Here is a 26561-nt window from a genome sequence, read left to right on the forward strand (position 1 = left end):
CGGCAGCATCTCTGTTTCCAGCATCCATTATTAGCTCTGGGTGAAGCAATGCACTTGGAGCACAAAGATATTTTACAGTCAAGACGCCAGCGTTCTAGGCAAATGCGTGCAAATGACAAGAGAGAATTTGTCTAAAAGGAAGTGATACCATACCCCAAAACTCACACACAAACACACACCTGCACTCACACACCTGCACACACACACCTGCACCTGGAGGTGTGGGATAGGACGCTGCAAAGTGTTTATTAACAGGAATTCATGTACACATTAACCATTTGCGTTTTCAATAATGTCTACTGAAATTACTTTAATTCAACATTTCTAGTTCTCTTTCCACAACAATGATTCTGTATCTAGACACAATTTGCCTCTTACTTCAGAGTTACAGCTGATCAACTCTATTGTCACATATTCCTGTTGCTCTTCTGTTGGGTTAGGGTTAGGGGAATGTCGTAGCTGTGCATGGTCCAGTGGTCAGAGTCTGAAGTTTGGTCCCTGAGCTGGCTGTGTTTTGCCTGCCCAGGCCTCTTATGTTAACACAGACTCCATTCAGAAACATGACGGAACAGGAGACAAGATAAAAGTCCCTTCATTTATATTTCTTCGTTTTGGTGTATGATACCTTGGAATTCTGCATGGCTATGGATTATGTAAACTCTGTAAAGGTTATTACCCAAAGCAGGACAATAAACACTATAGTCCATTACATTTGTTTATCTAAACATATTCAAATCGGATCTAGTCCTTTTTTGCGTTTGGTGTTCAGGAAAAGATTTACCTTTGCATCTACACAGGAGACAGGATGTACCTGCCTGATGTGAGAGACAGGTGACAGCAATCTGAGAGCACATGTGTCACTGTAATATCACAGTCTATGTATTACAATATGTCATTCATTTCATTACAACAAAACAAAAGAGCTTAATGAAACAGATGCTAGGCTAGGCTTATTAGTTGTGGAACTATACAGCAGGTTGTAAACAGACTGGTTACTTCACTGCTATTAGACCTACAGAGCCTGAACCTTACTTATTATCTGTGTGAATGTTTGTTTTACCGACAGGGGCAGCCAGTGAGAATGGTCAAGACAGCGAAACCATTCCTGATCAGACTCAAGCAGAGGGCACCTCGGCAGCTCCTCCAGCCGCAGAGGATGCAGCCGCACCCGCAGATGAAGCAGCACCCGCAGATGTAGCAGCACCCGCAGATGGAGCAGCACCCGCAGATGCAGCAGCACCCGCAGAGGAAGCAGCACCCGCAGATGCAGCAGCACCCGCAGAGGAAGCAGCACCCGCAGATGAAGCAGCACCCGCAGAGGCAGCAGCAGCACCCGCAGATGAAGCAGCACCTGCAGAGGAAGCAGCACCTGCAGAGGCAGAGGCAGCAGCAGAAAGCCCTGCTGATGCAGCTGCAGCTCCTGAGACAGGTAGGACAGAGAGAAGAGTCGCTGTGACAGTATGATACAATTTAATTTTCCCTTCAAGACAAATTCATTCAAATCAGCTCACATCGACCTCAGAAAATATTGAAAGCTTTTACGAGGCTCTAAGCCCCATCTACTCCTGGGCTATATTCTATGCAAATGACACTTGTGTCTCTTGTGCTCACATTTAAAACTTTACTATGATAAACTTACTTTACGACTGAATCAGACACGCAACTACTTCATGCTGTTCAGGTGATGAGGACAGACCTGCAAACCTGTGTGCAGGTCCAGTGGGATCCAGTGTTAGGGCCCTTAAAATGCTCTGGCCGGCCCTGCTTATATCTTTGTTTTCCTTCACCAGGATCAGACTCTTAATGTTACAGTCTGTGTGTGTGTGTGTGTGTCTGAAACAGCTCGGTATAACTCTGTTACCGCAATACGAATATAACAGATACGTGAGGGGAGCTAAATTAGGGACATGATGTAAAATGCTTCCATTGACCAACAGTAACCTGAGCACCTTTACCTCCAGCCTGGTGGCCCATTGAACACAGGCTGTCACAGGTGAATAATGTCCCTTCTGTCTTCCCATAGACCCTCCCCAGACCCATTACAATGACAGTAACCAAGCGGTATCCAACACACAGACATGACTATGGCTTTTAATGAACACACCGGGGTGGCCACAGGAATGTGTTTACTGTCTATCACACGGCCAATTAGTCAGCAAATCTTCCTCAAATGTTTCTCACTTACAGCATCAAATTGTAACATATATAATCTTATTTAACAGGTTTGAGGATTGAGGATGGATCTGTTAGAATAGGAGTCAGCGAAAGTTAAGTTCTTTAGTCTTTGGGGGAATAGTGCACAAACACACACAGATACACACACACGCTGTATGATCATTAACAGGTGTCAGGACCATTCTGTCTGTCTAAGCTACACACACAATGTATCCAGGATACACACAAAGCATTCTGGGTGAAAGTTTTCATCACATGGCATCTATGATACCGATCTCCTTCCTGCCACCACTCCTGACCCACTAGCAGCAGGAGGCAAGGTCTTACCCACAAATTAATTTAATTACAAAGGGAAATTATCTCATCCCCGCACCCACAGCCTCACATGGCCACACTATACATGGAAATGATCACCAGGGAGCCGCCCGTCACGGTACAGGACTACTTTCACTTCATCGGTCCACTTATCATGGCCTCATCCATGCAAATGACTGGCAGTTCTGGCCTTTATATCTCTTATAACTCTTCGTTGTCCTCTTCATCCAATGAAACATGTCTGAACAGCACATTGAGCACTATTTAAGATAGTTGGAGCAGGTGTGTTAGATATGATGCAACAGTTTGCATCATTGGATAATCATGATAGTTTCTAGTTATAGTTCAACATATTGAACAGTTTAAGTACCCTGCAGATCAGCTCAGATCAGTTTTTACGAGTATATAGCCGTATTTTGCTATCATGCAAAGTGCGGAGGAACTGCCGAGTCTCTATCTTTGTCTTTACGTGATCTGGAACCCCCTTTGTTGTCGGCGCTGACCCCGGCCCTGCTTTTACACAACCTGCATTCACTGTGTGTGCACTTTGTTGTCAGCGTGGTGTCACCAAGGTGCAATCTGAGTCCACAGAGAAACTAGAGCACGGCAGCACATATAGGGCTTCCACTGCCGGGGGCCCGCGGAGCCTCCCCGACTCCCTTTCACAGCCAGTAAAGACAGAGGATACAGTGACACATTAGCACGCGGACATGGCAACTCTTCCACTTTTGGATCCGCAAGGTGTTGGGGTTGGATAAGCCTCTTTAAAATAGTGACGTAATCGCAAGTCTTTGAGGGAAAACGGTTCGATACTGACATTGATACGTCACTGCCTCTCTTTGTAAACAGGAAGTGCTGAGGCCACAGCTGAAGAGTCGGCACCCCAAACAGAGGAGACAGCAGGTGAGACCAGGTTCTGCTTCCATATACTGCATGTAGTCACATCCCTTTATCTGCTCAGCACTAAAAGTCTTCTCCTCCTTTTGTGGTTTCAGATCCCAGTCAGTGAAATGCAACTAATGTGAATTCCTGCACATGGCGCTGCATCAAAGTGTCCTACTGTGTCTGTGTACGTGCATGAAAGTGTGTGAAAAGCCTGTGTAGCTGTATGTGTGTGTGTGAAAGTCATTGCCTCGTTGCCAAGATGCAGATCCCTGTGATAACCACGTTCAGTCGGGGTCCCTGTCATCACTGTGCCTTCTTCTCCTCCTGATGGTGTATGGCTGCAATATCCGCTTGCAAACTGTATATATATATAGAGAGAGAGCTACAGCACTTATTTTCAGATAACACATTTAAGATAACTTTATTGAGCAATTTATTTATGATACACAGAGAATCAATATTGCAGTCTTTCAGCATTATGCAGGGTATGTCTCGCTTCAATCATGAGCTCCTTCTCTACTTTTCTATATAGTTACATTTCTAAAAATAGCAACGCCAAAATATCATTGATCATAATAATGATATCCTGTTTGAGACTGGCTTTGATTTTATAACCACGTTTATAAGGAACAGAAGAGGTTATAAGGAGCGGAGTCCACTATATGTCTATACAACTATGCATATTTTGAGGATTGTCCAACTGATCTAAACACTTACATGAATTTGCGATGAGCATGCATGAGATAAAAAGACAACATGTGAGTGAGAGCACTTATTCGTTTGTGATCTGTTGTTATTTCTCTTTGGAAACCAAAATCTGTAATATGTTTTCAAAACATTAAAAGTCCCATCTTATACATCACAACTAGTAAATGTATTTTCTTAAACGACTACAGTATAGTTAGTTGATGTGATATCATCATATAGAGAAGACAGACTACAGAGTACAAACATGAGGTTTATTTGAAGTTTACGGTTCTGCATGTTGCCACTGTGGCCACGGAGTGTTGGATTGATCCCTCAGAGCAAACTCCTGCATCATCTCTGTCCTACAAATCTGTTGGGGTATATGGTGAATTCAGTGCTGCTTTGAGGTCAGAGGTCAAGATCCTTTTGTAGACTTTAGGGCATAGATATGGAATAAGGTGGTGGTTCTCAAGAGGTGCAACACGACTCAGGGAAATTTGCTTTTGCAGAGAATGAAAACAAATCTGTGGCAATTGTTATTTTATATTGATTTATTAGCAGATCAGTACTTTTCAGTGATTTTTCTTGCGGGTGAGGAGGCACTTTGATGTTTTGTTTTGCTTGGAAGTGGCACTTAGTACAAGAAGCTTAAAAGCATTGGAATAATGTTTCCACTGGCAACGTTAGAGCGTGTAGATGATTAAACTACAGCTTGTGTGTGACGGGGCCGGCTAGTCAGGACTCTGCCAGTGGGCCCAGAACGGCAACAGCCTCGATTTCCACAAGACCGCCCTGAAAAGAGGAAGGACACAAATTACAACGCAAATATGGACACACACAGGGAGATTTATCACCTTCCCATTTGTAGTGATGCATACTGGAGGGGTTTGTTTACTCACTCTTGGGAGAGCAGCGACTTGATAGGCAGCTCTAGCCGGGAAGTTGCTGGTGAAAACTAGAGGACAGACATGATCATTACACTTGAGGCTTGAAACAGAAAGGTTCCAAACAAATACTGAAATTCATTTCAAAATAAGAGTGTGCAGCATCCTGGGCAGTCAGAATTGACAACACTGGGTCAGGGAAAGTTCTCTGCCTGTGCTTGAGTAATTGGTTGAGGGGGGTGGGCAGAAGGTTCCAGTCCAGACCCTGTACCCGAGTCACTGGCTCACACAACACTGGCCTGGCTGAGGGGAGTTGGATTACATTTTAGTGCCTGCTTGTTGGTGTCCATTTACAACTCAGTGGGCGCTGCAGCTTCCATTACACTCGATCCAAGAGGAAACGCCAGGACTTTTGTGTCCATACGCAGCAGGAAACGGGACGCTGCACCCGTCTGCTGTTCTATTTCTCAGGGTGTCAGAGTGCAGAATGAGCTGACTCTTAACCAACCTGATATGGATTGGGTTCAATTCATTTTATTCAAATACATGGATAGATAAATGAGTTTGGATGAATCATTCAACTACAAGAGCCTCTCAAAGAGTCTGAGCTGTAAAGTCATGTGGGTAACGCTGCCCCCATGTGGCTGCTATTATACTCCGGGGAAGAGAAAGAGCGGAACAAGGATACACTTTTAAGGAGACGAGAAATATAAGGCAACGTCACAGCATGAAACCAAAGCAGCTTACATGTCTTGTAGATCTCGTTGACGTTGTTGAAGTCGTTTATGTCTGCAAGCAGCACGGTCGTCTTCACCACTGAAACACCAAGAGCGCTACGGTCAGTGTGGGTCAGAGGGCAACCATGACAACGCATGAAACTTTTGCATGATGGCGACCTCACCGTTTGTATAGTTACAACCAGCAGCCTTCAGGATCTCCCCCATATTGACCAGAGCCTGTGAAGAAACCACCACACAATGATTAACATCACTTTTTTAAATTCTAATATTCATATAAGTGTTGTGTAAGGTTTATTTTTAGATGGAACTTTTGTTATTAGAATAGAATATAAATGTGAGGATAATGTGGACCTGTTTGGTCTGAGCCTGAACGCCTCCTTCCACCAGCTGACCAGAGGCCACGTCCAGACCCAACTGACCAGAGATGTACATCGTCCTGTCAGCAACCACCGCCTGACTGAAGGAGGAGAGAGAAGGGACACACACAAAATAGAGTCAATATTTGAAGTACACACTATCCACCCATGATCATTTAAGGCAACTTCTTTCATCAGTCAATCCGAAAGTGTAACTCAAACTCTGATTGGCTGTAAGCAGGAACACGCCCCCTTCCCCCGTTCACTTTCTGTTGCAAGAAGCATGGTTGCGAAATGCACGAGGGAAAACTAATAATCCGATCCATTTCTGATCACGTTCTTAACTTCTAGCCTATCACACTCTACCTGTAGATCCCCTTTCTGACGGGCGCCTTTGGAGTCTGGGGGAAGAAGCGAGGAAGAGCTGCCATGTCTGTCAGAGCTGAAAACCTTCTAGCACCTAAACTCACTGTGGCGTTTCCTAACTTTCCACAGGTTGAAGGTCAAAGCCGAGAGTTCACTGCACTCTTAGATCCGCCCACGATCACACCGGACTATGACTTCCATCCCCAGTCATTCAGTTTCTGCACTCGTAAACGCCACATAATAACACAACACAATAACTCTCCGTGTACCTGTACGGGCCGATGGCCGCGGGGGCCAAAGCCGTGTGGATCGCTTTCCTTGTGATTGCAGCCATCATGTCTCTTGCACTGTGTTCCTCTGAGGGTGTGAGTGAAAGAGAAAAGCCACTACTTCTTCTTCTCCTTCTTCTTCTTCTGTTACCGTTAGAGAGGAAGCGCAGCTGCTGCCAACTACCGTAATGTCTGTAAACAACAATATTCTTAAAAGTGGGATGAATCAGGGTAAAACTAAAAGAGCGCGTTTCCCCATGAATGAGCTTTAAAATACAACATGGCAGTTTGATGTGATTAGCAGCGAATCACTTTCTTTATAAGACGAGCAGGTAGTTTGCGTACTAAATATGATTGCGTCTATAGTAGAATAATTACGTTAAAACAGGTGTCTCCCTTTTTACTGGATGTTCTCCTGCAGTAAAGTCTTGCACGACGGCTTTTAGCTTCAAAGTTCACCTAGGAATGTGTTTCGTGACACGTTAGTTAGACACAGTTAGACATTAGTTCTGTTTGCGTTTGGTTTGATTTGAAATAAACCCAACTTAATTTTAAAGTAATTCTTATCTTAGCAACTTGTTTTTGTTAATATTCTATCCTATTTATTTGTATATTTTGAATCTGTGAACACCAGAGTCTGTTTCTACTGTAAGAAGGAGAAATTCAGCATTCCAAATCCCATCTAATATCAGTTGAGAATAAAGCAGAGCCCCCATATCACGACCATGAGCACTGGCATGAGACTTTGTGTTTGTGTGTCCTGTCCACAAGAGGGCGCCAGTGTCACATTCCGTTTTTCAAAATGAGGTCACATGTGTCAGGCTTGGAATTTGGGAACAATATATGAACAAAAGACAAAATGAAACAGAAACAAGCCTCTCACACCCATCCTGTGTAGGGTCACATGGGGCTAGAGTCAGAATAGAACCCACAACCTTCATGGCAGGAGCATGGCGTTACGCACTCAGCCAACAACACACAAAGAAACATACTGTTATCGCCGGCCTATCCCCATTATAGCCCCTGAAACACTGAGGGTTCCCGTGGCCGGTGGCATCGGCACCAGCAAGTGTGATACATACGTCATTATTGACGTATGTATCCTTCAACCAGCAGTGAGCAGCAGATGTCACCCACTCCTTATTGATGAGGGAACCACCACAAACATGGCCACCAAACCTCTGCAGACTGGCCATCATAAAGTGACTGTGCTGATCCACACACAATGATATTGGAGAATACTCTATTGGCAGCAGTGAGTTCATGTACAAGAAGTACATCAAATATTTAGGCTTTAACACAATGCTTTCACATTTCAGAAGGTAAAAAGGTCATGTGACGTCTTGATATCTAATTATAAATATTAAGAATCTTTTCCAAGTGGAAAAACGGCAGCTGTTAAAATGAAGTGTAGCTTTGGTTGAAGGATACATCAATTAGAGCAGTGGTTCTCAAACTTTTTCTTTCGCGCCCCCCTTTTAAAGATCAGAAGTTTTTCCATCCCCCCCCCCCCCCTCCAACCGAGCGACCGACTGATAGAAACACTTGCCGGTGACGATGCCGCGAGATCAAGGACAACACGTTTTTGCTTGGTGTTTCAGGAGCCCCCTGTAAGCCCCCTGGTGTAATATGGGGATATCAGGCCTATCGCTTGATTTGAAAACGGTCACGGATCAGCCAGCCAACTCCTTAAACAAACATGTTGATTGAAAATTACGCAACTTGTGAACGTTTGTCTCACTTACATAAACCTTGGGCTGTCCGTGTGTCGTATTAGCCGCAGTGTGGAGGCTGTAATCGAGTAAGGACGGGCTCCTCTCAGAGGTATTAAAAGCTTTACTGGCTGATGCCACATGAAGGGCAAAGTGTTATGTCTAAAACCAACAACCTTTTCTTTCTTTTGTAAATAGGGAAGAAGATATTAATATTGACCCAGTATTCAATAGTCAACTTGAAGCTACTGGAACGGTGTCTTACTTTGGATTTGATACTTTTCGAATGTTTTCTTCAAATTACTTGCAGTTCCAAAATGTAATGGGGTATATTTGCATTATTTTATATCAGTTACACGATGCGACTCCAGTTTCCAACCCAGACTCTAAAGCTGGCAGTGAGACTGGCAACAATAGCTGCAGTGTGTTCTGTGTTCTGCAGAGATATTTAAGAGGCTCATGTACCCACTTAGATCCCCGTATATCTGCAGGTATCAGATTTGGTCACCGCAGGCAGTTGTGTAACATCTCGCAGCATCTGTTCATCCCGACGAGTTGCTGGCTCGCGGCCTGCGTGTGGAGTGAATGGCATGACAGCGACAGTGTGTGTGTGTGTGTGTGCCAATATAAAGGAGTTATTATATAACTTCACACGGATACACCTAACTCGCGCTTGACAATGATGTGTTGTCATCAGCGCATATGTAGCTACAAATGTTTGCTTCGAATAATGGCCGTTGGTGCACAAATATTTAGTACATATTTCTATTTTATTGTTGCGGATTTACAAAAAACAGAACCTGGCAACTTTATGTCCCTGACCTATTGGTCTTTAAACAAAGCAATGGACACTTCCCTGCATAACTGTAACCTGAATGGATATTGATTATTCCGAAGTCAATATTTACTGGATGCTTTGCAATTCATGTCCTCACACATGCTGAGTATTGATTACAAGCTGCAGGTCAGTACAGGCCGTGTCTGTATCACCATGCAGTCTCACTATGGAGCACATTTATGACTACAACCTCTCTGCTTCTTCTATCCAGGCCAATCAAAGTCTACTAACAGATTGTGCAGAAGTACACATCGGCCTTATTGTGTCCCGTTCTAGAAATACCTCTCCTCCTCCTGTGTGTTGGTGAGTGTGACCTACTTGTTTCGTTCCATCACCTCGTCCCAGTGAGTGGTGGAAAGTAGGTGAGTGTGCCTGGCAGAGGCAAAGCCACAGCCTCCATTTTGAAGCAGCGGGTAGATCCTCGCTGCTCTGCCTGCTCGGTGATAAGAGACGGTTGGAGTCAGAGCCAGAATAGACACACACTGTAACTCTGGCTATCAAGAATTTAATCCTATAAAAGGGATCAGAACCCCATCAGATTACCTGTGTCCACCTCTTCACATGTACATACCAACAAACAAACTCAATCAAGCAATCCAGCAGGTAGCGATTGAGGCTTTTATTATTCAGATTTGAAGAAGATGAGGCCATGCAGATCCAACAAAAGGATGTGTGACAGTCGAGAATGACCGGACGTGAGATACAGATCAGTCTGGAGAGATTCTAATAACTCGAGGCGCTGGGCCATCCCTGGTTCAGATTCAGGTCCCTGCTTCAAAACATCCGACAAGGGAGTTTCAGTCACGGCTGAACTTTACCTCCGGAATTTCCGTCACTTCACACACAACAAATACAAACACAAACACTGGGAGAGTCGTTTTTCTGTTTGAAGCTCGCATCGACCGAGACAGGGAGGCCGACGGAATCGCCTTAGAACCGCTTACATGGCCTGAGGAACACCGTAAGAACGAATCCAAACACGATGAGCGCTCACATTGACTTAAAGTGCAATTTCATTTTCAATTTTGTTCAAACATGGTTGTACTTAGAAAAGCAGTGATGGTAACTCACAGGGACACGGATGGAGGGGAAAACAAAGGTGCTACAATATTCAACTACAGCATTAGTATCAAACAGAATATTACTTTTCATAATACTCACAATCTAAAGTATCTTGAATGCACTGTTGCATAGTCTGATAAAAGGTATTTGATATTTTTCTGTATATAGCAAATACTTAGAGATTAGTGGAAATAACTAAAACAGCAAATCTAATATTTGTTCAATAGTTATTCATCATAATGCTCAAATCTATTGCCTAAAATTGCACTATTTACCTACCATCATATATTGTATACTTATTTTTTGTGCTACTATGCTTAATCAATGCTTTAGATTCCCATTGATTGTTAATGTAACAGGTCACCAGCACAGGAAATAGAACATGATATCACCGCATGTGCAAAAGAAATGTCACTAGGTACAAAGGACACACAGGAGTAACATAGTAACCTCACACACACACTAACACACACACACACACGCAGCCTGTGCACATACCGCAGCGTGTCACACTGTCTTTACAGGAAAATGCCCTCAGTCCAGCTAAGTGAGCTCAGCTATAAAGATCAGATTAAACACGGCGAGCCATCGGGGGGAGAGAAGATCTGAGAGAGGCAGGCGACGCTGCTGCAGATGAGGCCCGGAATCCAATTTAACACACTTGACGTTTGGCGCTTACGCTTTAGTCACATTGCCTCATTGTGTTTGCATCTTCAATCTTGCAGTGTGTAAATGGCTATAAAACAGTTACCGTGTGTTAGAAATGCTTTGCCGCCCGCTTCTATTTAAGTGCCCCGGTCCTTGTGTTTCTGTCGAGATCTTGCAGCAGTCTGGAAATGGTTGCAGAGCAAACTGGAAAAGACTGAGATGAAGGGAACGCGTCGGGTTCTCCCTCACCGGTGATCGATGGGTTACAGGTTTCACGGACGTCGTGTTACGTGGATACAAAAGGAAGACGTGTTAGTGGTTGTTGGTTGGTCGAGGACCCTTATTGATACAGATACAGTTTCAGCAGGACGAGCTACACGATAACACAGACGATACTTAATCACAACGGAGCGTCCTGTCACTACTCCTTTCTTTTTCTCTCCGTTTTCACTGTTATACAAAAAAGTCATACAAAAATACCCCCGGCGTTACATTCAATGAGGGGATTTGTCAATTTCTGAAAAAAAGTGCTCTTGCATAACTGATCATGGATGTCACTTTGCTTCTCTCTGTTTCTCTCTCTCTCTTTTTTTTTAAATCTATTAATTTTTTTTAATCCCAGGTAGTTTGTTTTCTACACAAGACCACGGGGGAGATTCACAGTATAAGGGGGTTAACAGTTGGTGGCCGGACTGACGCACGTTTCAGTCCTGGAAAAAGTGCAAATGAAGTCGGGACAGGGGTGTCCGGGGTGTCCAGGGTGTCCAGGGTGTCCAGGGTGTCCAGGGTGTGATAAGAGTTTGAACGGCCAACGGGGAGTCTCAAAGGTTGGAGCGATTCTGTCCCGGGACGAGGACAGAGGCGACCGGAGGAGGGGGGGACAAACACTTGACAGCCTTGAAGAGGAGGTCAGAGTTGACGGTGATTGAGGCTCAGAGTCGCCCCTAAAAAACTAATCGCAGGATCACAAATCCACCCTTTAAAGACATTTGCACTCTTTTTTCTTTTCTCTAATGTGTGCTGGCCGTCGGTCAGGGTCCTGGAGTGAGACAGAGATGCGGTGGGTGTTAAGAGAGAAGGGTGACAGGGGAGTGCGTGGGGCGTAGGGGTCCGGCAGGTGAGGGTTGGTCTCACGCCTCCATGTACTGGGGAGGGGGCTCCTTAGGCGGGAGGGCGATGGCCTCCTCGTACGGTGGCAGCAGAACCTGAAACCCAGCAGAGGACGAGAGGACAGTTCAGTCCCAAACAGACATGGATCAAATATCACCAGCACTTGGGGGGAGGGAGGGGGGGTGGGAGGGTGACTGGGTAATTAAACAGCACATCAAGCACAAGTGGTAGTTTAAATCTGGGTATTGATTCAAATCAGCAAAAATAAAAAAAGAACAATGAGATATTGCTTTGATATAAAAAGCATAGGAGACAGTTTCCAGTATTTTCTGCAGTGTGTCCATAGAGACACTCCGGATGCCATCAACGCACTTTCTATTTCCCTCTAAATGGCGTTATAAAAATTGACACTGCTGCTAACTCGTGAAGGGAAGGAGGGAGGGAGGGAGGGAGGGAGGGAGGGAGGGAGGGAGGGAATATGCTCTGAGGACATGGAGCTGTGAAACAGCGAAGGGAGGCCCTGTGAACGCATCATAGGGAGGTTTAGAAATGAAGTGGGCAAGCAGACAATTATATAACATGAACTGAACAAGAAGAGAGGGCGGTTAGAGACGTATAGAGGACGAGAGAGAGGGAGAGAGAGAGAGAGAGAGGGGGGGAGAGAGAGAGAGAGAGAGAGAGAGAGAGAGAGAGAGAAGGGGGTAGAGAGAGAGAGAGAGAGAGAGAGAGAGAGAGAGAGAAGGGGGTAGAGGGAGAGAGAGAGAGAGAGAGAGAGAGAAGGGGGTAGAGGGAGAGAGAGAGAGGCCCATGTGCATTTCAATAGCATTTATATAAAAGGATGCAGATAAGCAGCTGGGTACTTAATGTCCGAGGCTGTAAAAAGCCATTTAGACACACCACAGGCTTTTAATAGTAAAAATAGGGGGGGGAAGGGGGGCTCTATTCATTCAGCACCCGGCCTGAAGTGAGGGAGTGAGGGAGTGAGGGGATGAGGGGGTGAGGGAGTCCTGGGATATAAACACACGGTCACATTGAACCTGTCGTCCACCCCGAGCCACAAATCCAAGCATCAGTCTGACCTGAATCTGATGAAACCTTCATCTTATCCACACTGTTTCTCACTAATATCCACAAAGAGCTGGATTAAATAACACCGTTAAAATGCACCAAATGCTGAGCCAAACAAAAATGCCAAAAATTAGTTGCGGGAGACAAAACTAATATTTAATTTAAAAAAAAAAGGCCCTATGAAACAAAATACGATATCAGAGGGTTGAACCCTACTGAGCGCTACACTGAGATACAGTTACACAAGGTGAAACCTGTCAACACACACACACACACACACACACTACACACAAGGGCGAATGGACAGATGAAGCTCGCCGTCTTGAGATGACTCAGATAAGTGTATTATGTATCAGCGTGGAGGATTATAGCTCCTGCACACACACAAATGGAAAACAGGTGAGGATCCCAAAGCCTCTCAGGAAGTCTGAGTCAACGCCGAGGAGAAGCCAGCGGAACAGCCAATCACAGCGCGGGATGAGCTACAGTACATAACACAAACATGCACACAGACACACACACACGTACGTACACTCAGGAGGCTCAGATCTATTGATATCTGCACTACAGCTCTTAAGGTGGTATGTGTAGCATCACAATAAGCAGGAGTGCTTAATAACGTGAAAGAAAGAATATTAGTAAGTGGAAAAAGGTTTTAGTTTGTTTTAAAATACCACATATAGCACCTTTAACTAAATGTATGGACTGTAACATGGAGAGGAATCACACCAGACGTTTATTTGACACAAGAACCTCATTCATCTCAACCGGTTTGATTTGAGAACTGTGACAGTTTCTCTTTCTCTTTCTCTATAAACCTGTTACACGTCCTAATCATTCAGTCAACCTCAGAGTTTGAGGTTGAGGTAAAAGAGGTTCTGAAACATTTGGGTATAAGGCTTGGTTGATGCTTCGTCCTTACCTTGCACTGTTAACGGTATCAACTCATTCGACTGCAATCACATGCAAAAGCGGAGAGTCTGTGATTTAACATCGCCAAACACGACCTCGCCGCCGACATGTTAAGCGTTGACTTTACTCCGTCGTGCAAATGTGTACACAATATTGTTGATCAGAGGGTACTTTGTGTCCTCCTTGTGGATGACAGCGGGGGAGGGGAGGGGAGAGGAGAGGAGAGGAGGGGAGGGGGGGGTTCTCACCGTGGTGTCGTTGGTGGTGACGTAGACCAGGACCTCGGTGGTGCCCCTGCCGCTCACGTATCTGTAGCAGTTCCACACACAGCCAATCAGGTAGGCCTGCACCCCGGGGGGAGGAAAAGAGGAAACAGAGGAGACGCCGTGACCTTTAAGCAGCACCGTCAACACATTTCACCACACCCGCTATAATCTCATCCAATCGCCAAGGTTACGCACCTAGCCCGCAGGCGTGAATCACACCTGATAGCGGCTGGGACGTTAACTGGCGATGGTGAAATTTGACAGAATGTTTGTGTGAGGTACGATTTGTTTTTCAGGACGACGTCGCCTTATGCCAACATCCGAAAACACTTCCCGGGTCGTCCCTGGCGTTTCTTTAACCGGCGCGCTGACCTTGGCAGCCCGTGTGCCATGTGCTCCCTGGGTTTTTGTGCAAGCGGTGAAGGTTTCGGTTCATCCGACTTGGCAGGAGAACAGCAGGTCCATTGTGAGCGAGTGTGAGGAGCCTCGCTGAGCCGCTGAGGCCTGCGGTGAGAGCCAGCGGACAAACCCGCCGGGTCTGCCAGCGAGCCGGCGAATCAGAAGCCGCAGGACTAATAGAACTGTACACCAACGTGTCCACATCTGTAGCTCTGATAGTGTTGAGAATACAGCGAGGAAATGTGACAGCATAATTAGCTTCATATGGGCAAATAAGCGTGATTTCAAAGAGCTAAATGGAGATGTTGAGGTTAAGGTCTGATTTGATTGAAGATACCACATTTTCTATATTATTACTCTCTGTCCTTGAATCCAAAATATATTTAGTGTGTCTGGGGTGAGTAGGTTTAGTGCTTGGCCATCTTTGTGAGCATGTTCTCTTTATCCGTCCGTCTATTCATCCATCTCTCCCCATCTGCTGGATCCCTTTCACTCTCTCGCTCTCATCCCACCAGTGCTCCCTCTCTCCGTTTGTCTGATTTGTGCCCAGGATGTTGGCTCCAGTGCGAGCTCGGGTGGCTGCTGTGGCTTTTGCCGGGAGCTGGACTCTTCCCTAAGGGTTCACGTGAGGCCGATCCGGGGGGGAGTGACCCACCAGGCCCGTCATCGCTGGAGAGAGCGGCTCTGGCTTTGGATTTCCGCAGAGGACATTTTCAATCCGAGCTCGGAGAGGAAATAACTTTGATTCGATTGTACAGATGACTGCAGCTCCGTGTCCCATCTCGTCCCAGCGGCCCGGAACGCGGCTGTGCCCGCAGAGTCATCCATGCATTAAGTGGAATTAGCCTGACAGGAGTTGGTTTCCTGTTGTTCTCTGACTGTGTGATAATCTTTAGGAGAACATTGGTAACGGCAATGTTCACATAGGCAGAATCATTAAATATGCCATCTGGTCCGTATTGCTCTGAAAAGGCGCACAGCGTGTGACTTAACTGTCATCATCACATCACAAGATGATGAGCAATGGAAAAGTCTGTGTAGCTCCACAGAGATTCCAAGTGAACAAATGAGGCAATTATATTTAGTAAGAGTGTATTTTTCTGCACTTAGAAGTGTTGATTCAGGTTGTGATGCATTTAGAATACACAAGATTTCTTAGATCTGCAATGCTGATACACTGCAATGTTGCGGAGATTGGGGGTCCTTACCTTGAAGGACAGGATGCAGCCGATGAAGAGGAGGACTGCAAAGACTAGGCACAAGTTGTTGGTGGACATGATGTCCTCTTTGTATGGGAATGTCCCCGGCTGGCAGGGTGACAAAAGACATTTCAGACAGAAGACAAACATTGAAGACAGAGTGGAAGTAAATGCTCGTCACTGAAGTAGGTTCTGGGTTTGAACTGCTGCTCACCAGCTGCTGGAGGTAGTCCTGCACCGTGTTGGGATAAACCACCACACTGATGGCAACCAGTGTGTTAAGAGCAAAGTCAAAGATTTGGTAGCAGAAGAACGGAATGATCCAAGCAGCGTGTTGCTGATGTAGAACAGAGGGAGAGAAAACAGAGTGAGAGGGGGCACAATGTCTGGACAAGGTCGAGCCACAGCTTTCCATTTTCATGCGTTTAGTTACCTTGTAAGCACCATATGTCGCCATACCACAGATGAGAATCATGAGTAAAGATATTGCAGTGGCTATGCAGATGTCTGAAGAGAGAAAACAACACAGTGTGAGGACAGAGAGGATTATAATCCCTGATCCTGTACGGGACATAATGCGTCAAAGTAAACTCCATATTTTTACCACTTGATCCGTCTGGGACAAGCAGCGACCGACTCGTGGGTAATTGTTAACAAGAGGTACTAAATTTGACAAAGTCTAACACTGCTTCATATTGGCATCATGGCTGTGAAAAGTGTGTGGCTGACTGATCAATGTCACTGTAGCACTCGCAGGGATGCACCGACACCCAGCTCAGCTCTAATTTGACACCCGGTGTGTCATATCTGAAAATGAACACCGAAGCGTTTGGGTTCGCTCCCCTGCTGCACAAACAAAATGCCGTGTTATATTCCCCCCCCCCCCCGCCACCATCTCACCCGACGCCAAGTATGTGATTGGTCAGTCGGTATCACGCCACGCTGAGACGACACACTTTATTGTTTTGTAGGAATATGCAGTGCAATAATTCAGTAATTCCTATGCAGATGTTATTCTTTATTATTCTTTTTACAAAACGGTGACACTAGTTTGCCTCCATCCTCCCCTCAAGTCTCTCCATCTTTGCTCTGCTTACAATGCAATCTGAGCCGACGGCAAACGGGAGACGGTCCACATGGCCGCTTTAATCCGACGGAGAATTAGAGCAGTCGTTTTTAATCACAGTCAGCCGGCGACGGGGCTCTGTGGCGTTCTAGAGGCGACCGTGATGATGAGAGATGCTGGAGGGGCGCCTTCTGAAAATACACATGCACTCCGACCTTGCCTACTCAGCTGTGCATGTTCTGCGTGAAGCATTCTGGGAGCAAGTGGAGGGAAAGGAGTAAGGTCTTTAGTAATGCCTAGTATTTAATAACAGTTAGTTCATGTAATGTTGTCTCTTAACGGGCTTAAAGGCTGTATTGCAGTGAAGTGATGAGTCTTAATGAACTTTTGAAGGTTTTCAAGCTAAAATAACAACAGACACCTTTACTTGCTTGGCTACAATATACAATGCCAGAAACCCAGAACTGAGAGGTATTGAGAGGCAGAGTTGACGGAGTAGAAGACAGTTGGAGGATTTCCTCACGTCAGATAACAAATGGCTTCCTCCTCTGATGTCATTCATAGCAGGTTGAACATGTAGCAATGAGGGGGATCTGATCAACACTTACTTGCGTCGTCCATAACATCGATGTCGGTCCCCAGCTCAGTGCTGCTGAGGTGGTAACGGTACTGCACCGGATCATTGAGGGCCGACAACAAGATGAGTAGGACCACTGCATTGATGAGCTGTGGGAAGAATCAAAACATCTAATATGAAATGTGTGTATAATATATTAGTTGATTCTTGGACTCTCAGCCCAGAGTTCACCTGACTGTGGAACTAGTTTGAAGTGTTCTAGCTTTTCCTTCTTGTTTTATACACTTAAGCATCAAATTAAAAAGGCAAAGTGAAGGAAGGTTTACGCTTAATTAACTGTTGTGATACAATGACAGATTTTGGAAACAACTTTGAACCAAATAGTAATATCAATATTGTAGAACTTAGAATAAAAAAAAAAAAATAGAATAATACACAGAGGGATATTAGTTTTCAACATAAACAGCGATTATTCCCAACAATATGTTAGATTTAGTCACTAAAAAGCTATGACAACTGCTGGACAGAGCCACAGTACATTTTGAACAGTGAAATAAATTAAATAATACATTAAATAATACAAAAAATAATACAAAAATAAGCCTAAGCGTTACAAAACACTGCCTTTGAAGTCATGAATTAATTTTTGCGTATATTCTTCATAAATATTTTGATGTATATATATGTTTTTGATACACTGGTTGTTGATATCTACCAAAATATCCATCAGATTGGATTTATTTATATTTTTGTAGTTGTACAGCAGCTCAACTCCAAAGCAAAGTGATGCTGAGCTGGTTGATGGTGGAGCAAAGTGTCGTCACCACCATCACTCCAATGTTCAGCTCCTTTCTAGAAACCTCCACTTGTTGACGTAGTTGGCAGCAGCGTGAAAACAGCTTAAAGGTGCAGGATTTAGCTTAATGAACTATGTTTAAAACTTCATATTATCCTGCGGATAAAAAAAGAAGCGACGCGCTATATTTAACTCGGGACTAGGGTGCGAATGTAGGACAAATCTAACACCACTTGTGAATGTTGGATTTAATTAGTTAAATGCGTAAATGTGGACTAATATGTATGGATGTGAAGGTCCTTCACCGAAGACAAGCTACAAACAACGATAGCTAGCCATCAAAACACCAACGTCACCTGAACGTTACATGGCCTTTTCAGCAGGTCTATGTTAATTTATACGAATATAAATCTGGAATACAGGTTTTTTAAATGTATAGCGTCGCTTACCATGTACCATATCCCCAGAATAATGGTGCCCGTCCGGACATGGCAGCACAGGCAGCAGCTCGTCGTGTACCACCGGTCCCACGGCGAAATCATCCTCTCTGCTCTTCTGCTCACGGTGTCAACACTAGTTCATGGAGGCTAGCTGGAACATGGAAGAGAAGAACAATACGCGTCCGGAAGAAACAAAAATCAAAGGTGTGTGTAGGAACGAAACCGTGTCTGTGAGAGTGAGAGTATGTGTGTGTGCTGAGCGCCACATTCGGGAGGAGGAGGAGGAGGAGAAGAAGCGGATCCTGCTAATCTGGCTCATCCCGGGGTCACGTGACCAGCATCACGGGGCCGCTTCAGCATGGAGGCCGTGGGTAAAAAAAATATAATAACGAAACAACGATAAACGCACATTTATTAGGCGTAAATCGTTAAAATTAATTAAATATACATATCCTCATGTCTCAACATTGATTTCTGTTATGTTATAAAGCTATTATTAGGCCCAAATAGGCGCATTTGTCCAGGAAAGTTTACTTCTTTATTTTCTTTTCGTGGAACAATTAAGGATGGACAACATAATGACGTGTGACTTAATTCTTCTCCATCTAAATGCAGGCCTGTGTGTTGAGTTGTCTTCTCATTCGACAATAACAGAAAATGAGAGTTAAGAGTGTTGACATTATGCATTTAAGGTTGAGACACACATACTTTATGTAGAGGCAGATAGTGTGAAACATAATCTCAACAGTTATATAGGGATGTAAATACATCTTTAACCAATTATGGATTTCCCCTTTAAATCATGCCACTCAAAAAACAAAATTATTGCATTTCTGAGCACCATTGGGGCAGATTCAGTAGTAATTTATGTACATATAAACAACACAACAAGCTAATTCCAAGTGTTTATGTGTGGGAGGCAGAAATCCTAAAGGGGTGGAAAAACAAATAGATTTATTTATAAAAATAAATATGAAACTATTGATGGTAGATATGTTTAGTGTTATACTGCCCTGATAAGAAGGAGCCTTGATGTAGTCTCAGAGTGTCTGTAGCCTGACAGATGGAGCCGGTGACCACAGCGTTAAGCCCCTGGTGGGTGGAGAGCATCATCGTCACATCAGGGGATTTTCCACTCCTGCCAGGGCTAAATGCTGACCAGGCTGACAGACGTTAGCCTCTGAATGTTGTGATGGAATCTGCAGAAGGCTCAAAGCCGACTGTTTAAGTGTTGAAATTAGTTGGAGTGCATTTGAGGCAGGATGGACGTTTGAAGAGCAGGACAGGACAGGAAATACAGAGATGATTAATCCTTGTTGTCACACTTTTGACAGCAAGCTGAATCTCTTGATACCTTGGGATGGGACATGTATTAACAAAGGCAGTCAGTGATTTTGAGTACTAAATGAAATATTGCCTTGGTTTGGTACTTAATGTGAATTAATGTGTTACGCATTGCAGAACATCCTACTGATGACCTTTACTCCCCCATTCATTAAAAAACAGCGGCAGGTTTAAAGGAGAATGAAGAACACAACATACTTCTAGACAAATGTGAATGAGTGAGAGATTTAGAGATTAAATGCTAGTAAATCCAAAATGAACAGATAGATGGGGGGACAGAGAGCTAGAGGGAGAGAGAGCGAGAGATGATGACGACGATGCAAAGGAGGTCAGACTCTGTAAACGTGCCATGAGACTACTAGACCACACTGAGTGGTGCAGCGGTTTCGTCTCACGAAGGCCCCTGGCAACCACTCCAGCATCCTATCACTGTCCTGGCGACTGACACAGATTTGTTGCATTGCGTAAAGTGAATCCTCGTCGTATTAATCGCAGATGTGAGATTTGTCTGACAGCAAACTACAGACACAATATGGCGGTGGACAAAGAGCTCAGCTGTAAAAGATATTAGTATGAAAATGTATTGAAGTAGGTTGTGCTTCATCAGACTTACAACCTAATTCAATACATATTTAGGCTTTACATTATAGATCCTGCTGTTATCTCCTTGAAAGATGAACGAAAGAGAAAGAAACTCACAGGGTGATAGAGCATTTCTCATTTATTTCAATCTTTACCAAACAAACATAGAAATATTGTCTGTATTTCTTCAATAAAGAAAATCATGTTTGAGATCATATCCTAGAGACAGAAGTCTATAAATACAAAGGTTGGATAACAAGAATCAAGGAAGGGCGTCTGTAGTCACAGCGGCGCATCATCATATCAATGTGATCTATCATATCTACCAACAATTACAGGTAAAAGTCATGTACCACCACCAGCCGGTCGACGCCATAATGCACTACGGTTGTTTGACACCCAAAGCCTACAAACAAGACGGCCCTGATCATTTCCACTAAACTGTATATCCACTGAAAAGCTGCAATTTTGTCTTCTTGAAAAGTCTACTATCTACACTGAGGAGTTCTTCAGGAGCAAGTACGAACAGTTACAGCAAGAAGATCTATCCATTTCATTTCATGTACACAAGTACTGTTATCAAAGTCATGCAAAAGGAAATTAGTTCCGACATCAAAACTTGCAGTTAGACGAAAACTATTAAAAAAGGTCGCCAATGCACTTTCTATGCAAACTACAAGTTAAGGCAATGGAATTTAATTCCTGATATATATAATAACTTCAAAAACCGACTTTGATGTGGAATTAAAGCTGCTCTATATCTGCGCTCTGACCAAAACCTCCACACGCCGTTTTTACGCCATAAAAACATTTCCTCATCATAAATCCTGGAAGTCAGTCACACACCATAAGTTACACATTTCACATTCTGCAGAAAAGTAGTAAAAAATAACGTATTGACATCAAAGGAACTCAATACAGCCTTTTGCACAGTGCAATCACAGAACCGGAAAAAGCCCTTACAATCTGAACATATGGCACGGCCTTTTCTAGCACAATGATCGGAAAAGAAAAGAAAAATTCAAAATAAAAAGTTGCAAGTGAGTGCACGAGGGAGCACAGAAATCTCTAGAAAGCCAATAAGCAGTCAAGGCCCGAGAGGAAACACTCACGGGACGCAAACGGTATCAGAACGCTGAAAAAATGGGACAAAAGCACCGCTCCTTCTTGACACCACAGTGCCTCCTGGTGGTTCATATTAGTTACTGCGCCCTCTGTTCAGTAGCTCCTCCAGTATAAATCCAGGACCAGTTTATGCAAAACAAATTCAATCTTGAGCCTTTGAAAATAAATATGTTAAACCGATTACTGCAACATATTCAATCTAAACAGGAGACGCACACTGGCAATTTATAAGAAGTGCAACGTATCGGGGAGAAAACAACCCACCAGCATCCCCTTTAACTTTAATTATCTCAGGTTAAAAATAAAAAGGCCCTTTAGTGCTTTTGGATGAACAATAATAAACATACACACTTGGAGAAAAACAAACTTTTGATGCCATTAAAAAATAATTACATCAACCTGTACCTCCACTGCAAGTCCACCACACCTGAATCTCTGTTGTTTGCAGTCTATAGTGCAAATTAGTTAAGATTTCAGTCCATAGGACTACATTTCATCACTTCATTTAGCCAAGCAGCAGGTGCTCACTGCTTGTTTTGTTTTTGTTTCTGTTATAGAGTTCATTAAGTGTTAATGTATCTCAGAAAGAAAATCTATACCTGGTAATTATTGCATGTGACACTTGACAACCATTTTGCATATGAGTTGCATGGACCTGTGATGTGACTTCATGTTTCTCTTCGGACTTTTTTCTTCTGGGTCGGCTTTGAAGGCTCCACTATCTGCTCAGATCTCTCTGCAAGACAAGAAGAATGAAAAGAAGGAAGAATTAAGTGCAATTTGAACAATTTATGTACGCTTTGCCATGCACAAGACATTTGTGGAAAAGGGGGAGGGGTTAAACAGCCCTGAAACCCACTCTGAGAGGAGGGCACGCCGGGAGTCTGTTTGTTGGACGGCGGCGTGGGAAGCTCTTGGGCTTTGGGTGCTGGGTTGATCACAACCTACAAGAACCAAAGAACATGCAAAGTGAAAATTATGCAAACCAAATGTGCAAAATGAACACAATGAGCTGCATTCATGCGTCTTCAACATTTCAGAGCCATGAGGTTTATTTTCCTTGCCTGAGCTACAGACGCAGCCTCCTCCTCGGCGTTCTTCTTCTTTTTCTTCTTCTTCTTGGACTTCGCTGCACCCCCAGCAGGATCCTCGGTCTCCTTTTCATCCTCTGATGCCTGACGCAACAAAAAAAACTCTATTAAAAATAGTGTAACAGAAACGTCCACGGGAATTGACACAAGAGCATTGGGCAATCTGTTTCTGACTCAAGTAACTGACAAACTCTGAAAACCACCAGGGACTGATTAGTGTGTCTACAGTTCTTCTACCTCTATAATGTTACAAAAACAGACATTTAAAACAACATTGTCCCCTGTGAGTTGGCAGAGTCAGTGAGACCTTGTTAGGGGCTGGCTGCTCCTTTGGTGGAGGGGCTGGTGCCATCAGAACAGGGGCTTCTTCATAATTTCCCCAATGCTCTGCAGGGGCGCTCCAGTCCGAGCTGGCGTCCACTGCTGCTGTCCCATCTAGAAAAGTCACAGATAGATCCAAACCCTCAAGTCCAAATTATATACTTAACAAATACCTAAGAAGTAAGTGTGTGTCATTTTGCAGGGTGTGGCTTGTGGTAGGATTGTTGAAACACTCACTGAATCCAGACCATTCGTCGCTGACTTCAGGACGGCTCACCCACTGCAGGTCAACTGAGTTTGATGCTGGCTCTGGAAAGGACAAACGGTGAGTCAGAGCAAAACAGTAACCACACCTGCTCTGTAATCCTGGAAGCCAAACACCAGACTGGGCACACCAGGATAAACACATCTAGGCCACAGAACTGAACACACACACACCGCCGCAGCACCAACCTGAGCTGTTCATTCCCAGCCCGGCGAAGGACACGGGCTTGCGGTCGGCCTTTATCCGGCCATCCATGCCGGTCCATGTCCCTACAAGGACGCACAGGAAGAGTTGTTGATATAATATATTATATAGCAATCACATTGTTCTACTGGAGCAACAAACGGCCTTGTACCTTGCTTGTCTTGCACCCAGCTTTTGGGCTCAGGTTGGGCCCTGTAATGTGGAGCTGTGGGCATGGGAGTCCATTTGTTTCCCTCATTAGTGCCTATCTGACCAGAGAGCTTCGTGGAGCGGTCAACCCAACCTCCACCGTTGACTGAAGGCTCCTCTCTCCACTTTGAGGACACTGAGGAGGCGGACACACAAGAGACACGACAGAGAATCAGAGCGGGGAGGAGCATGTTGAAGCATTTTCACACCAGGCACAAAAAAACATTTCTTTACCGGCTCCAACGGCTGCATCGCTCTTTCCGGTATTTCTTGAATGCTGGGAATCTGAAACAGAATGAAAGCAGCTATGTGTGAGATTTAATCTCTTCATTCACATCCCACATGGTCATGGTGTGTGATGATCAGTAGATGAATCAGTGTGAGATGATCACGAGATGAATACCATGCAGACTTCCTCTGTTCTTCTTGGTGTTGGTCGGTGCTGCGGCTACAGACGCCTCTGCCGCTCCTTTACCACCATTCTCCTCGTGGCCCTTGTCCTTCCTGCGCTGTTGCTTCTTCTCTCGATTACTGACCTTTGTCTCCCAGGCGCCTAGTGGACACAAAGAAGAAGCACGAGGCAAATTATCTAATTACACTTTAGTGACATTACAACCCACTTCGATTGACTGGACTTTACGCAGCGCCTGATCAGTGTGGTGTTGTGTCACCTCTCACCTATCTGACTCATCATGTTGTTGCTTGACATGAAGTAATACCTTCAAGGTCGCTACTATCGAGGGGAGCAAAGGTCTTAGTAACTCGGTGAAAGTGCCAGAACAGAAGCAACACACACACTATAAATAATAGATTAAATAGATTCAAATGGAGGCCTGTGATCTTGTCCAGTCTCTATTTAACGACACTGAATTGATTAACCTGACAACATGACATCAGGTTGATGACTTTCAATGTCTGTAAAGTTCTATGCTGCATTTTAACCAACAGACACAGGAGAGGAGAATGGAAAATACAGTCTGTTAATACTGCTATTAACCCGAAACCCTGAATATCAATAACTTGTGGTTTGGCTGCATGTGATGGATATTAATAAAACATAATAACATGATAATTATCCATCCTCATGAAATATTCACGTCGTCTCACCATCCTCTGGCTCCCTTCCATCATGCGTGGATACAGACGGGACCGTTTTTATGTCAGGTTTGGGTTTCTTCTTGTTCTTTTTCAGCGGCGCCGCGGCCTGAACCTCATTCACCTTAAGACAGAGAAACGTCCAAGTTAAGATCACACAGGAACACAGGAAGAGGACCTACTGAAAGCCAGCTGGGGGTTGTTCCAGTCATAACATGGGTCTCGTGAGATGCAGCATAACTCCAGGGGGTCTCACACTTTACCCTGGAGTCCCAGCACACACACCTTGTCCGCTCTGATGTCGGGGGACAGCTTGGGGGCTGCGTCGTTTTCTTTAACCTCCTCCTGTGCTGCGCTCACTGGTCGGCCATTGGACTGAGTCTTCTAGGAAAAGGACACAAATGCCAGATAATATCAAAACTTTTAGAGTTGCAACTAATGATCACCAGAATTGTTCATTGACCCTAATTGGTTACTAGTTATTTTTCTGTCAATCAATAATCACTTTTGGCACAGCAAAATGTAATGATATCTGGATAAATAAACAAAACGAAATGAATATATGTAATAAAATTAATGTACAGTATTGCCTTTGTTTTTGTTTTGGAGTCGACATTTATAAGCTTAATAGTGTAATCTGTTCTCAAGTTTGTGGCCTTTGCTCTCAAAATCAAAGTTATCTTGCTTTTTTGAGACATTAGTTACAGATAAACACGTTGTAAGGTGAACAACAACGCATCTATAAGCAGCTGAACCTGTCCACAAATCAATAACGAGCTAATGTGTTCGAGCAGAGTTTATTAAGGGTGTGTATGTGTGTCAGAAATGTAACGCTTCAGGTGTAAACCGGCTAACCGCACTAGCATGTGACAGTTTATGATGCTAACCGGGCTACACACACACACACATTTATAAAGAGCTACATTACCAGAACATATTCACTTTCACTTTGTTTCTATCCCGTCTTACATGACTCTTCGTGTAAATATTAAGCCAAATAAAACACATTTAACTAGACGATATGCGTGTTTAGTTCGCTAACGTCACAAATATTCATTTAAATGGTCAATTAGAACAATAAAAGCCACACAAAGCTTCTCTATCTGAACCTGAGGAGCTCCGGGTTCACTTCACTCAGACCTTTGTGTTCCTGTCAGACGGCTCGTTATGGCTTCCTCACCTTTTCAACCGGTTTCTTTTTGTTCTTCTTCCTCTGCTCCTCCGCTCTGGTAGTCGTGGCGTGCCGGGCCTGCTCGGGCTCTCCGCTGCCCTGGCTGACCAGGGATCCGCGCTTTTTCCCGGCCAGCAGTCCACCACACACGGCGGCCCAGGACACCGCGAGCAGCAGCATCAGCCCCGCACCCGCCGTGGACAGGATGACCCACGTCGGGTACACTTCGGGTTTCAGACCCAAATCTACCCCGAACTGAGCCCGAACATACCCTTGTCCGGACGACAGGAGATCTTTCAGACGACCGGAGAGTAAATCTGCTTGTTCCAACGCGAAACCCTGCAAATCCTCAGCCATCTTTCTTAACACTGCTAGCTAGCTAACGTAGCCAGCCGCTGTGTGCT

General features: G+C 44.5%; 3 protein-coding genes across 6 annotated transcripts; all 3 read right to left on the minus strand.

The window, feature by feature from the left end:
* Positions 1-4320: 4320 nt before the first annotated feature.
* Positions 4321-6839, minus strand: rida (reactive intermediate imine deaminase A). 2 transcript variants are annotated; one of them, XM_076139519.1, is made up of 6 exons: positions 6678-6839; positions 6038-6143; positions 5848-5902; positions 5694-5762; positions 4962-5017; positions 4321-4854 (listed from the first exon to the last, which is right to left on the minus strand). In XM_076139519.1, the coding sequence occupies exons 1-6, from the start codon at positions 6743-6745 to the stop codon at positions 4798-4800; spliced, it is 411 nt and encodes a 136-aa protein (XP_075995634.1). In that variant the 5' UTR covers positions 6746-6839; the 3' UTR covers positions 4321-4797. The 2 variants fall into 2 exon arrangements, with proteins under 2 accessions (XP_075995634.1, XP_075995635.1); XM_076139520.1 differs by lacking the exon at positions 6678-6839 and adding an exon at positions 6409-6563.
* A 2992-nt stretch (positions 6840-9831) lies between these two features.
* Positions 9832-20469, minus strand: laptm4b (lysosomal protein transmembrane 4 beta). Its single transcript, XM_076139145.1, has 7 exons — positions 18780-20469; positions 17566-17683; positions 16325-16398; positions 16106-16228; positions 15901-15999; positions 14276-14371; positions 9832-12142 (listed from the first exon to the last, which is right to left on the minus strand). Exons 1-7 carry the CDS (start codon positions 18870-18872, stop codon positions 12068-12070), a joined length of 678 nt encoding a protein of 225 aa, XP_075995260.1. The 5' UTR covers positions 18873-20469; the 3' UTR covers positions 9832-12067.
* Positions 20470-20817: 348 nt separating this feature from the next.
* Positions 20818-26557, minus strand: mtdha (metadherin a). Of its 3 annotated transcripts, none has more exons than XM_076139142.1 (12): positions 26167-26557; positions 25272-25367; positions 24999-25110; positions 24295-24444; positions 24126-24176; positions 23854-24027; positions 23687-23767; positions 23471-23542; positions 23220-23347; positions 22886-22996; positions 22681-22765; positions 20818-22557 (listed from the first exon to the last, which is right to left on the minus strand). In XM_076139142.1, the coding sequence occupies exons 1-12, from the start codon at positions 26512-26514 to the stop codon at positions 22490-22492; spliced, it is 1476 nt and encodes a 491-aa protein (XP_075995257.1). In that variant the 5' UTR covers positions 26515-26557; the 3' UTR covers positions 20818-22489. The 3 variants fall into 3 exon arrangements, with proteins under 3 accessions (XP_075995257.1, XP_075995258.1, XP_075995256.1); XM_076139143.1 differs by having other exon boundaries at positions 24304-24444; positions 25272-25370; positions 26167-26556; XM_076139141.1 differs by having other exon boundaries at positions 25272-25370; positions 26167-26556.
* Positions 26558-26561: the final 4 nt, after the last annotated feature.

Source organism: Genypterus blacodes, unplaced genomic scaffold, assembly GCF_046128005.1.
Source record: "Genypterus blacodes isolate CSIRO-AG114 ecotype Tasmania unplaced genomic scaffold, CSIRO-AGI_Gbla_v1 ptg000438l_1, whole genome shotgun sequence".
Taxonomy (NCBI): Eukaryota; Metazoa; Chordata; class Actinopteri; order Ophidiiformes; family Ophidiidae; genus Genypterus; species Genypterus blacodes.

What these genes read in the sequence shown, in the direction of transcription:
- laptm4b (XM_076139145.1), bottom strand. Translation starts at nt 18,872, where the DNA reads ATGATTTCGCCGTGGGACCGGTGGTACACGACGAGCTGCTGCCTGTGC. An exon ending in TTCTGGGGATATGGTACATG is followed by an intron (nt 17,684 to 18,779) that starts GTAAGCGACGCT and finishes TTCTTCCCACAG; the next exon opens with CTCATCAATGCAGTGGTCCT. An exon ending in AGGACTACCTCCAGCAGCTG is followed by an intron (nt 16,000 to 16,105) that starts GTGAGCAGCAGT and finishes TCACCCTGCCAG; the next exon opens with CCGGGGACATTCCCATACAA.
- rida (XM_076139519.1), bottom strand. Translation starts at nt 6,745, where the DNA reads ATGATGGCTGCAATCACAAGGAAAGCGATCCACACGGCTTTGGCCCCC. An exon ending in TTCAGGCTCAGACCAAACAG is followed by an intron (nt 5,903 to 6,037) that starts GTCCACATTATC and finishes GTTTCTTCACAG; the next exon opens with GCTCTGGTCAATATGGGGGA. An exon ending in CAACGAGATCTACAAGACAT is followed by an intron (nt 5,018 to 5,693) that starts GTAAGCTGCTTT and finishes TCTGTCCTCTAG; the next exon opens with TTTTCACCAGCAACTTCCCG.
- mtdha (XM_076139141.1), bottom strand. Translation starts at nt 26,514, where the DNA reads ATGGCTGAGGATTTGCAGGGTTTCGCGTTGGAACAAGCAGATTTACTC. An exon ending in CTGGGTGCAAGACAAGCAAG is followed by an intron (nt 23,768 to 23,853) that starts GTACAAGGCCGT and finishes GCGTCCTTGTAG; the next exon opens with GGACATGGACCGGCATGGAT. An exon ending in GCTGGGAATGAACAGCTCAG is followed by an intron (nt 23,543 to 23,686) that starts GTTGGTGCTGCG and finishes TGTCCTTTCCAG; the next exon opens with AGCCAGCATCAAACTCAGTT.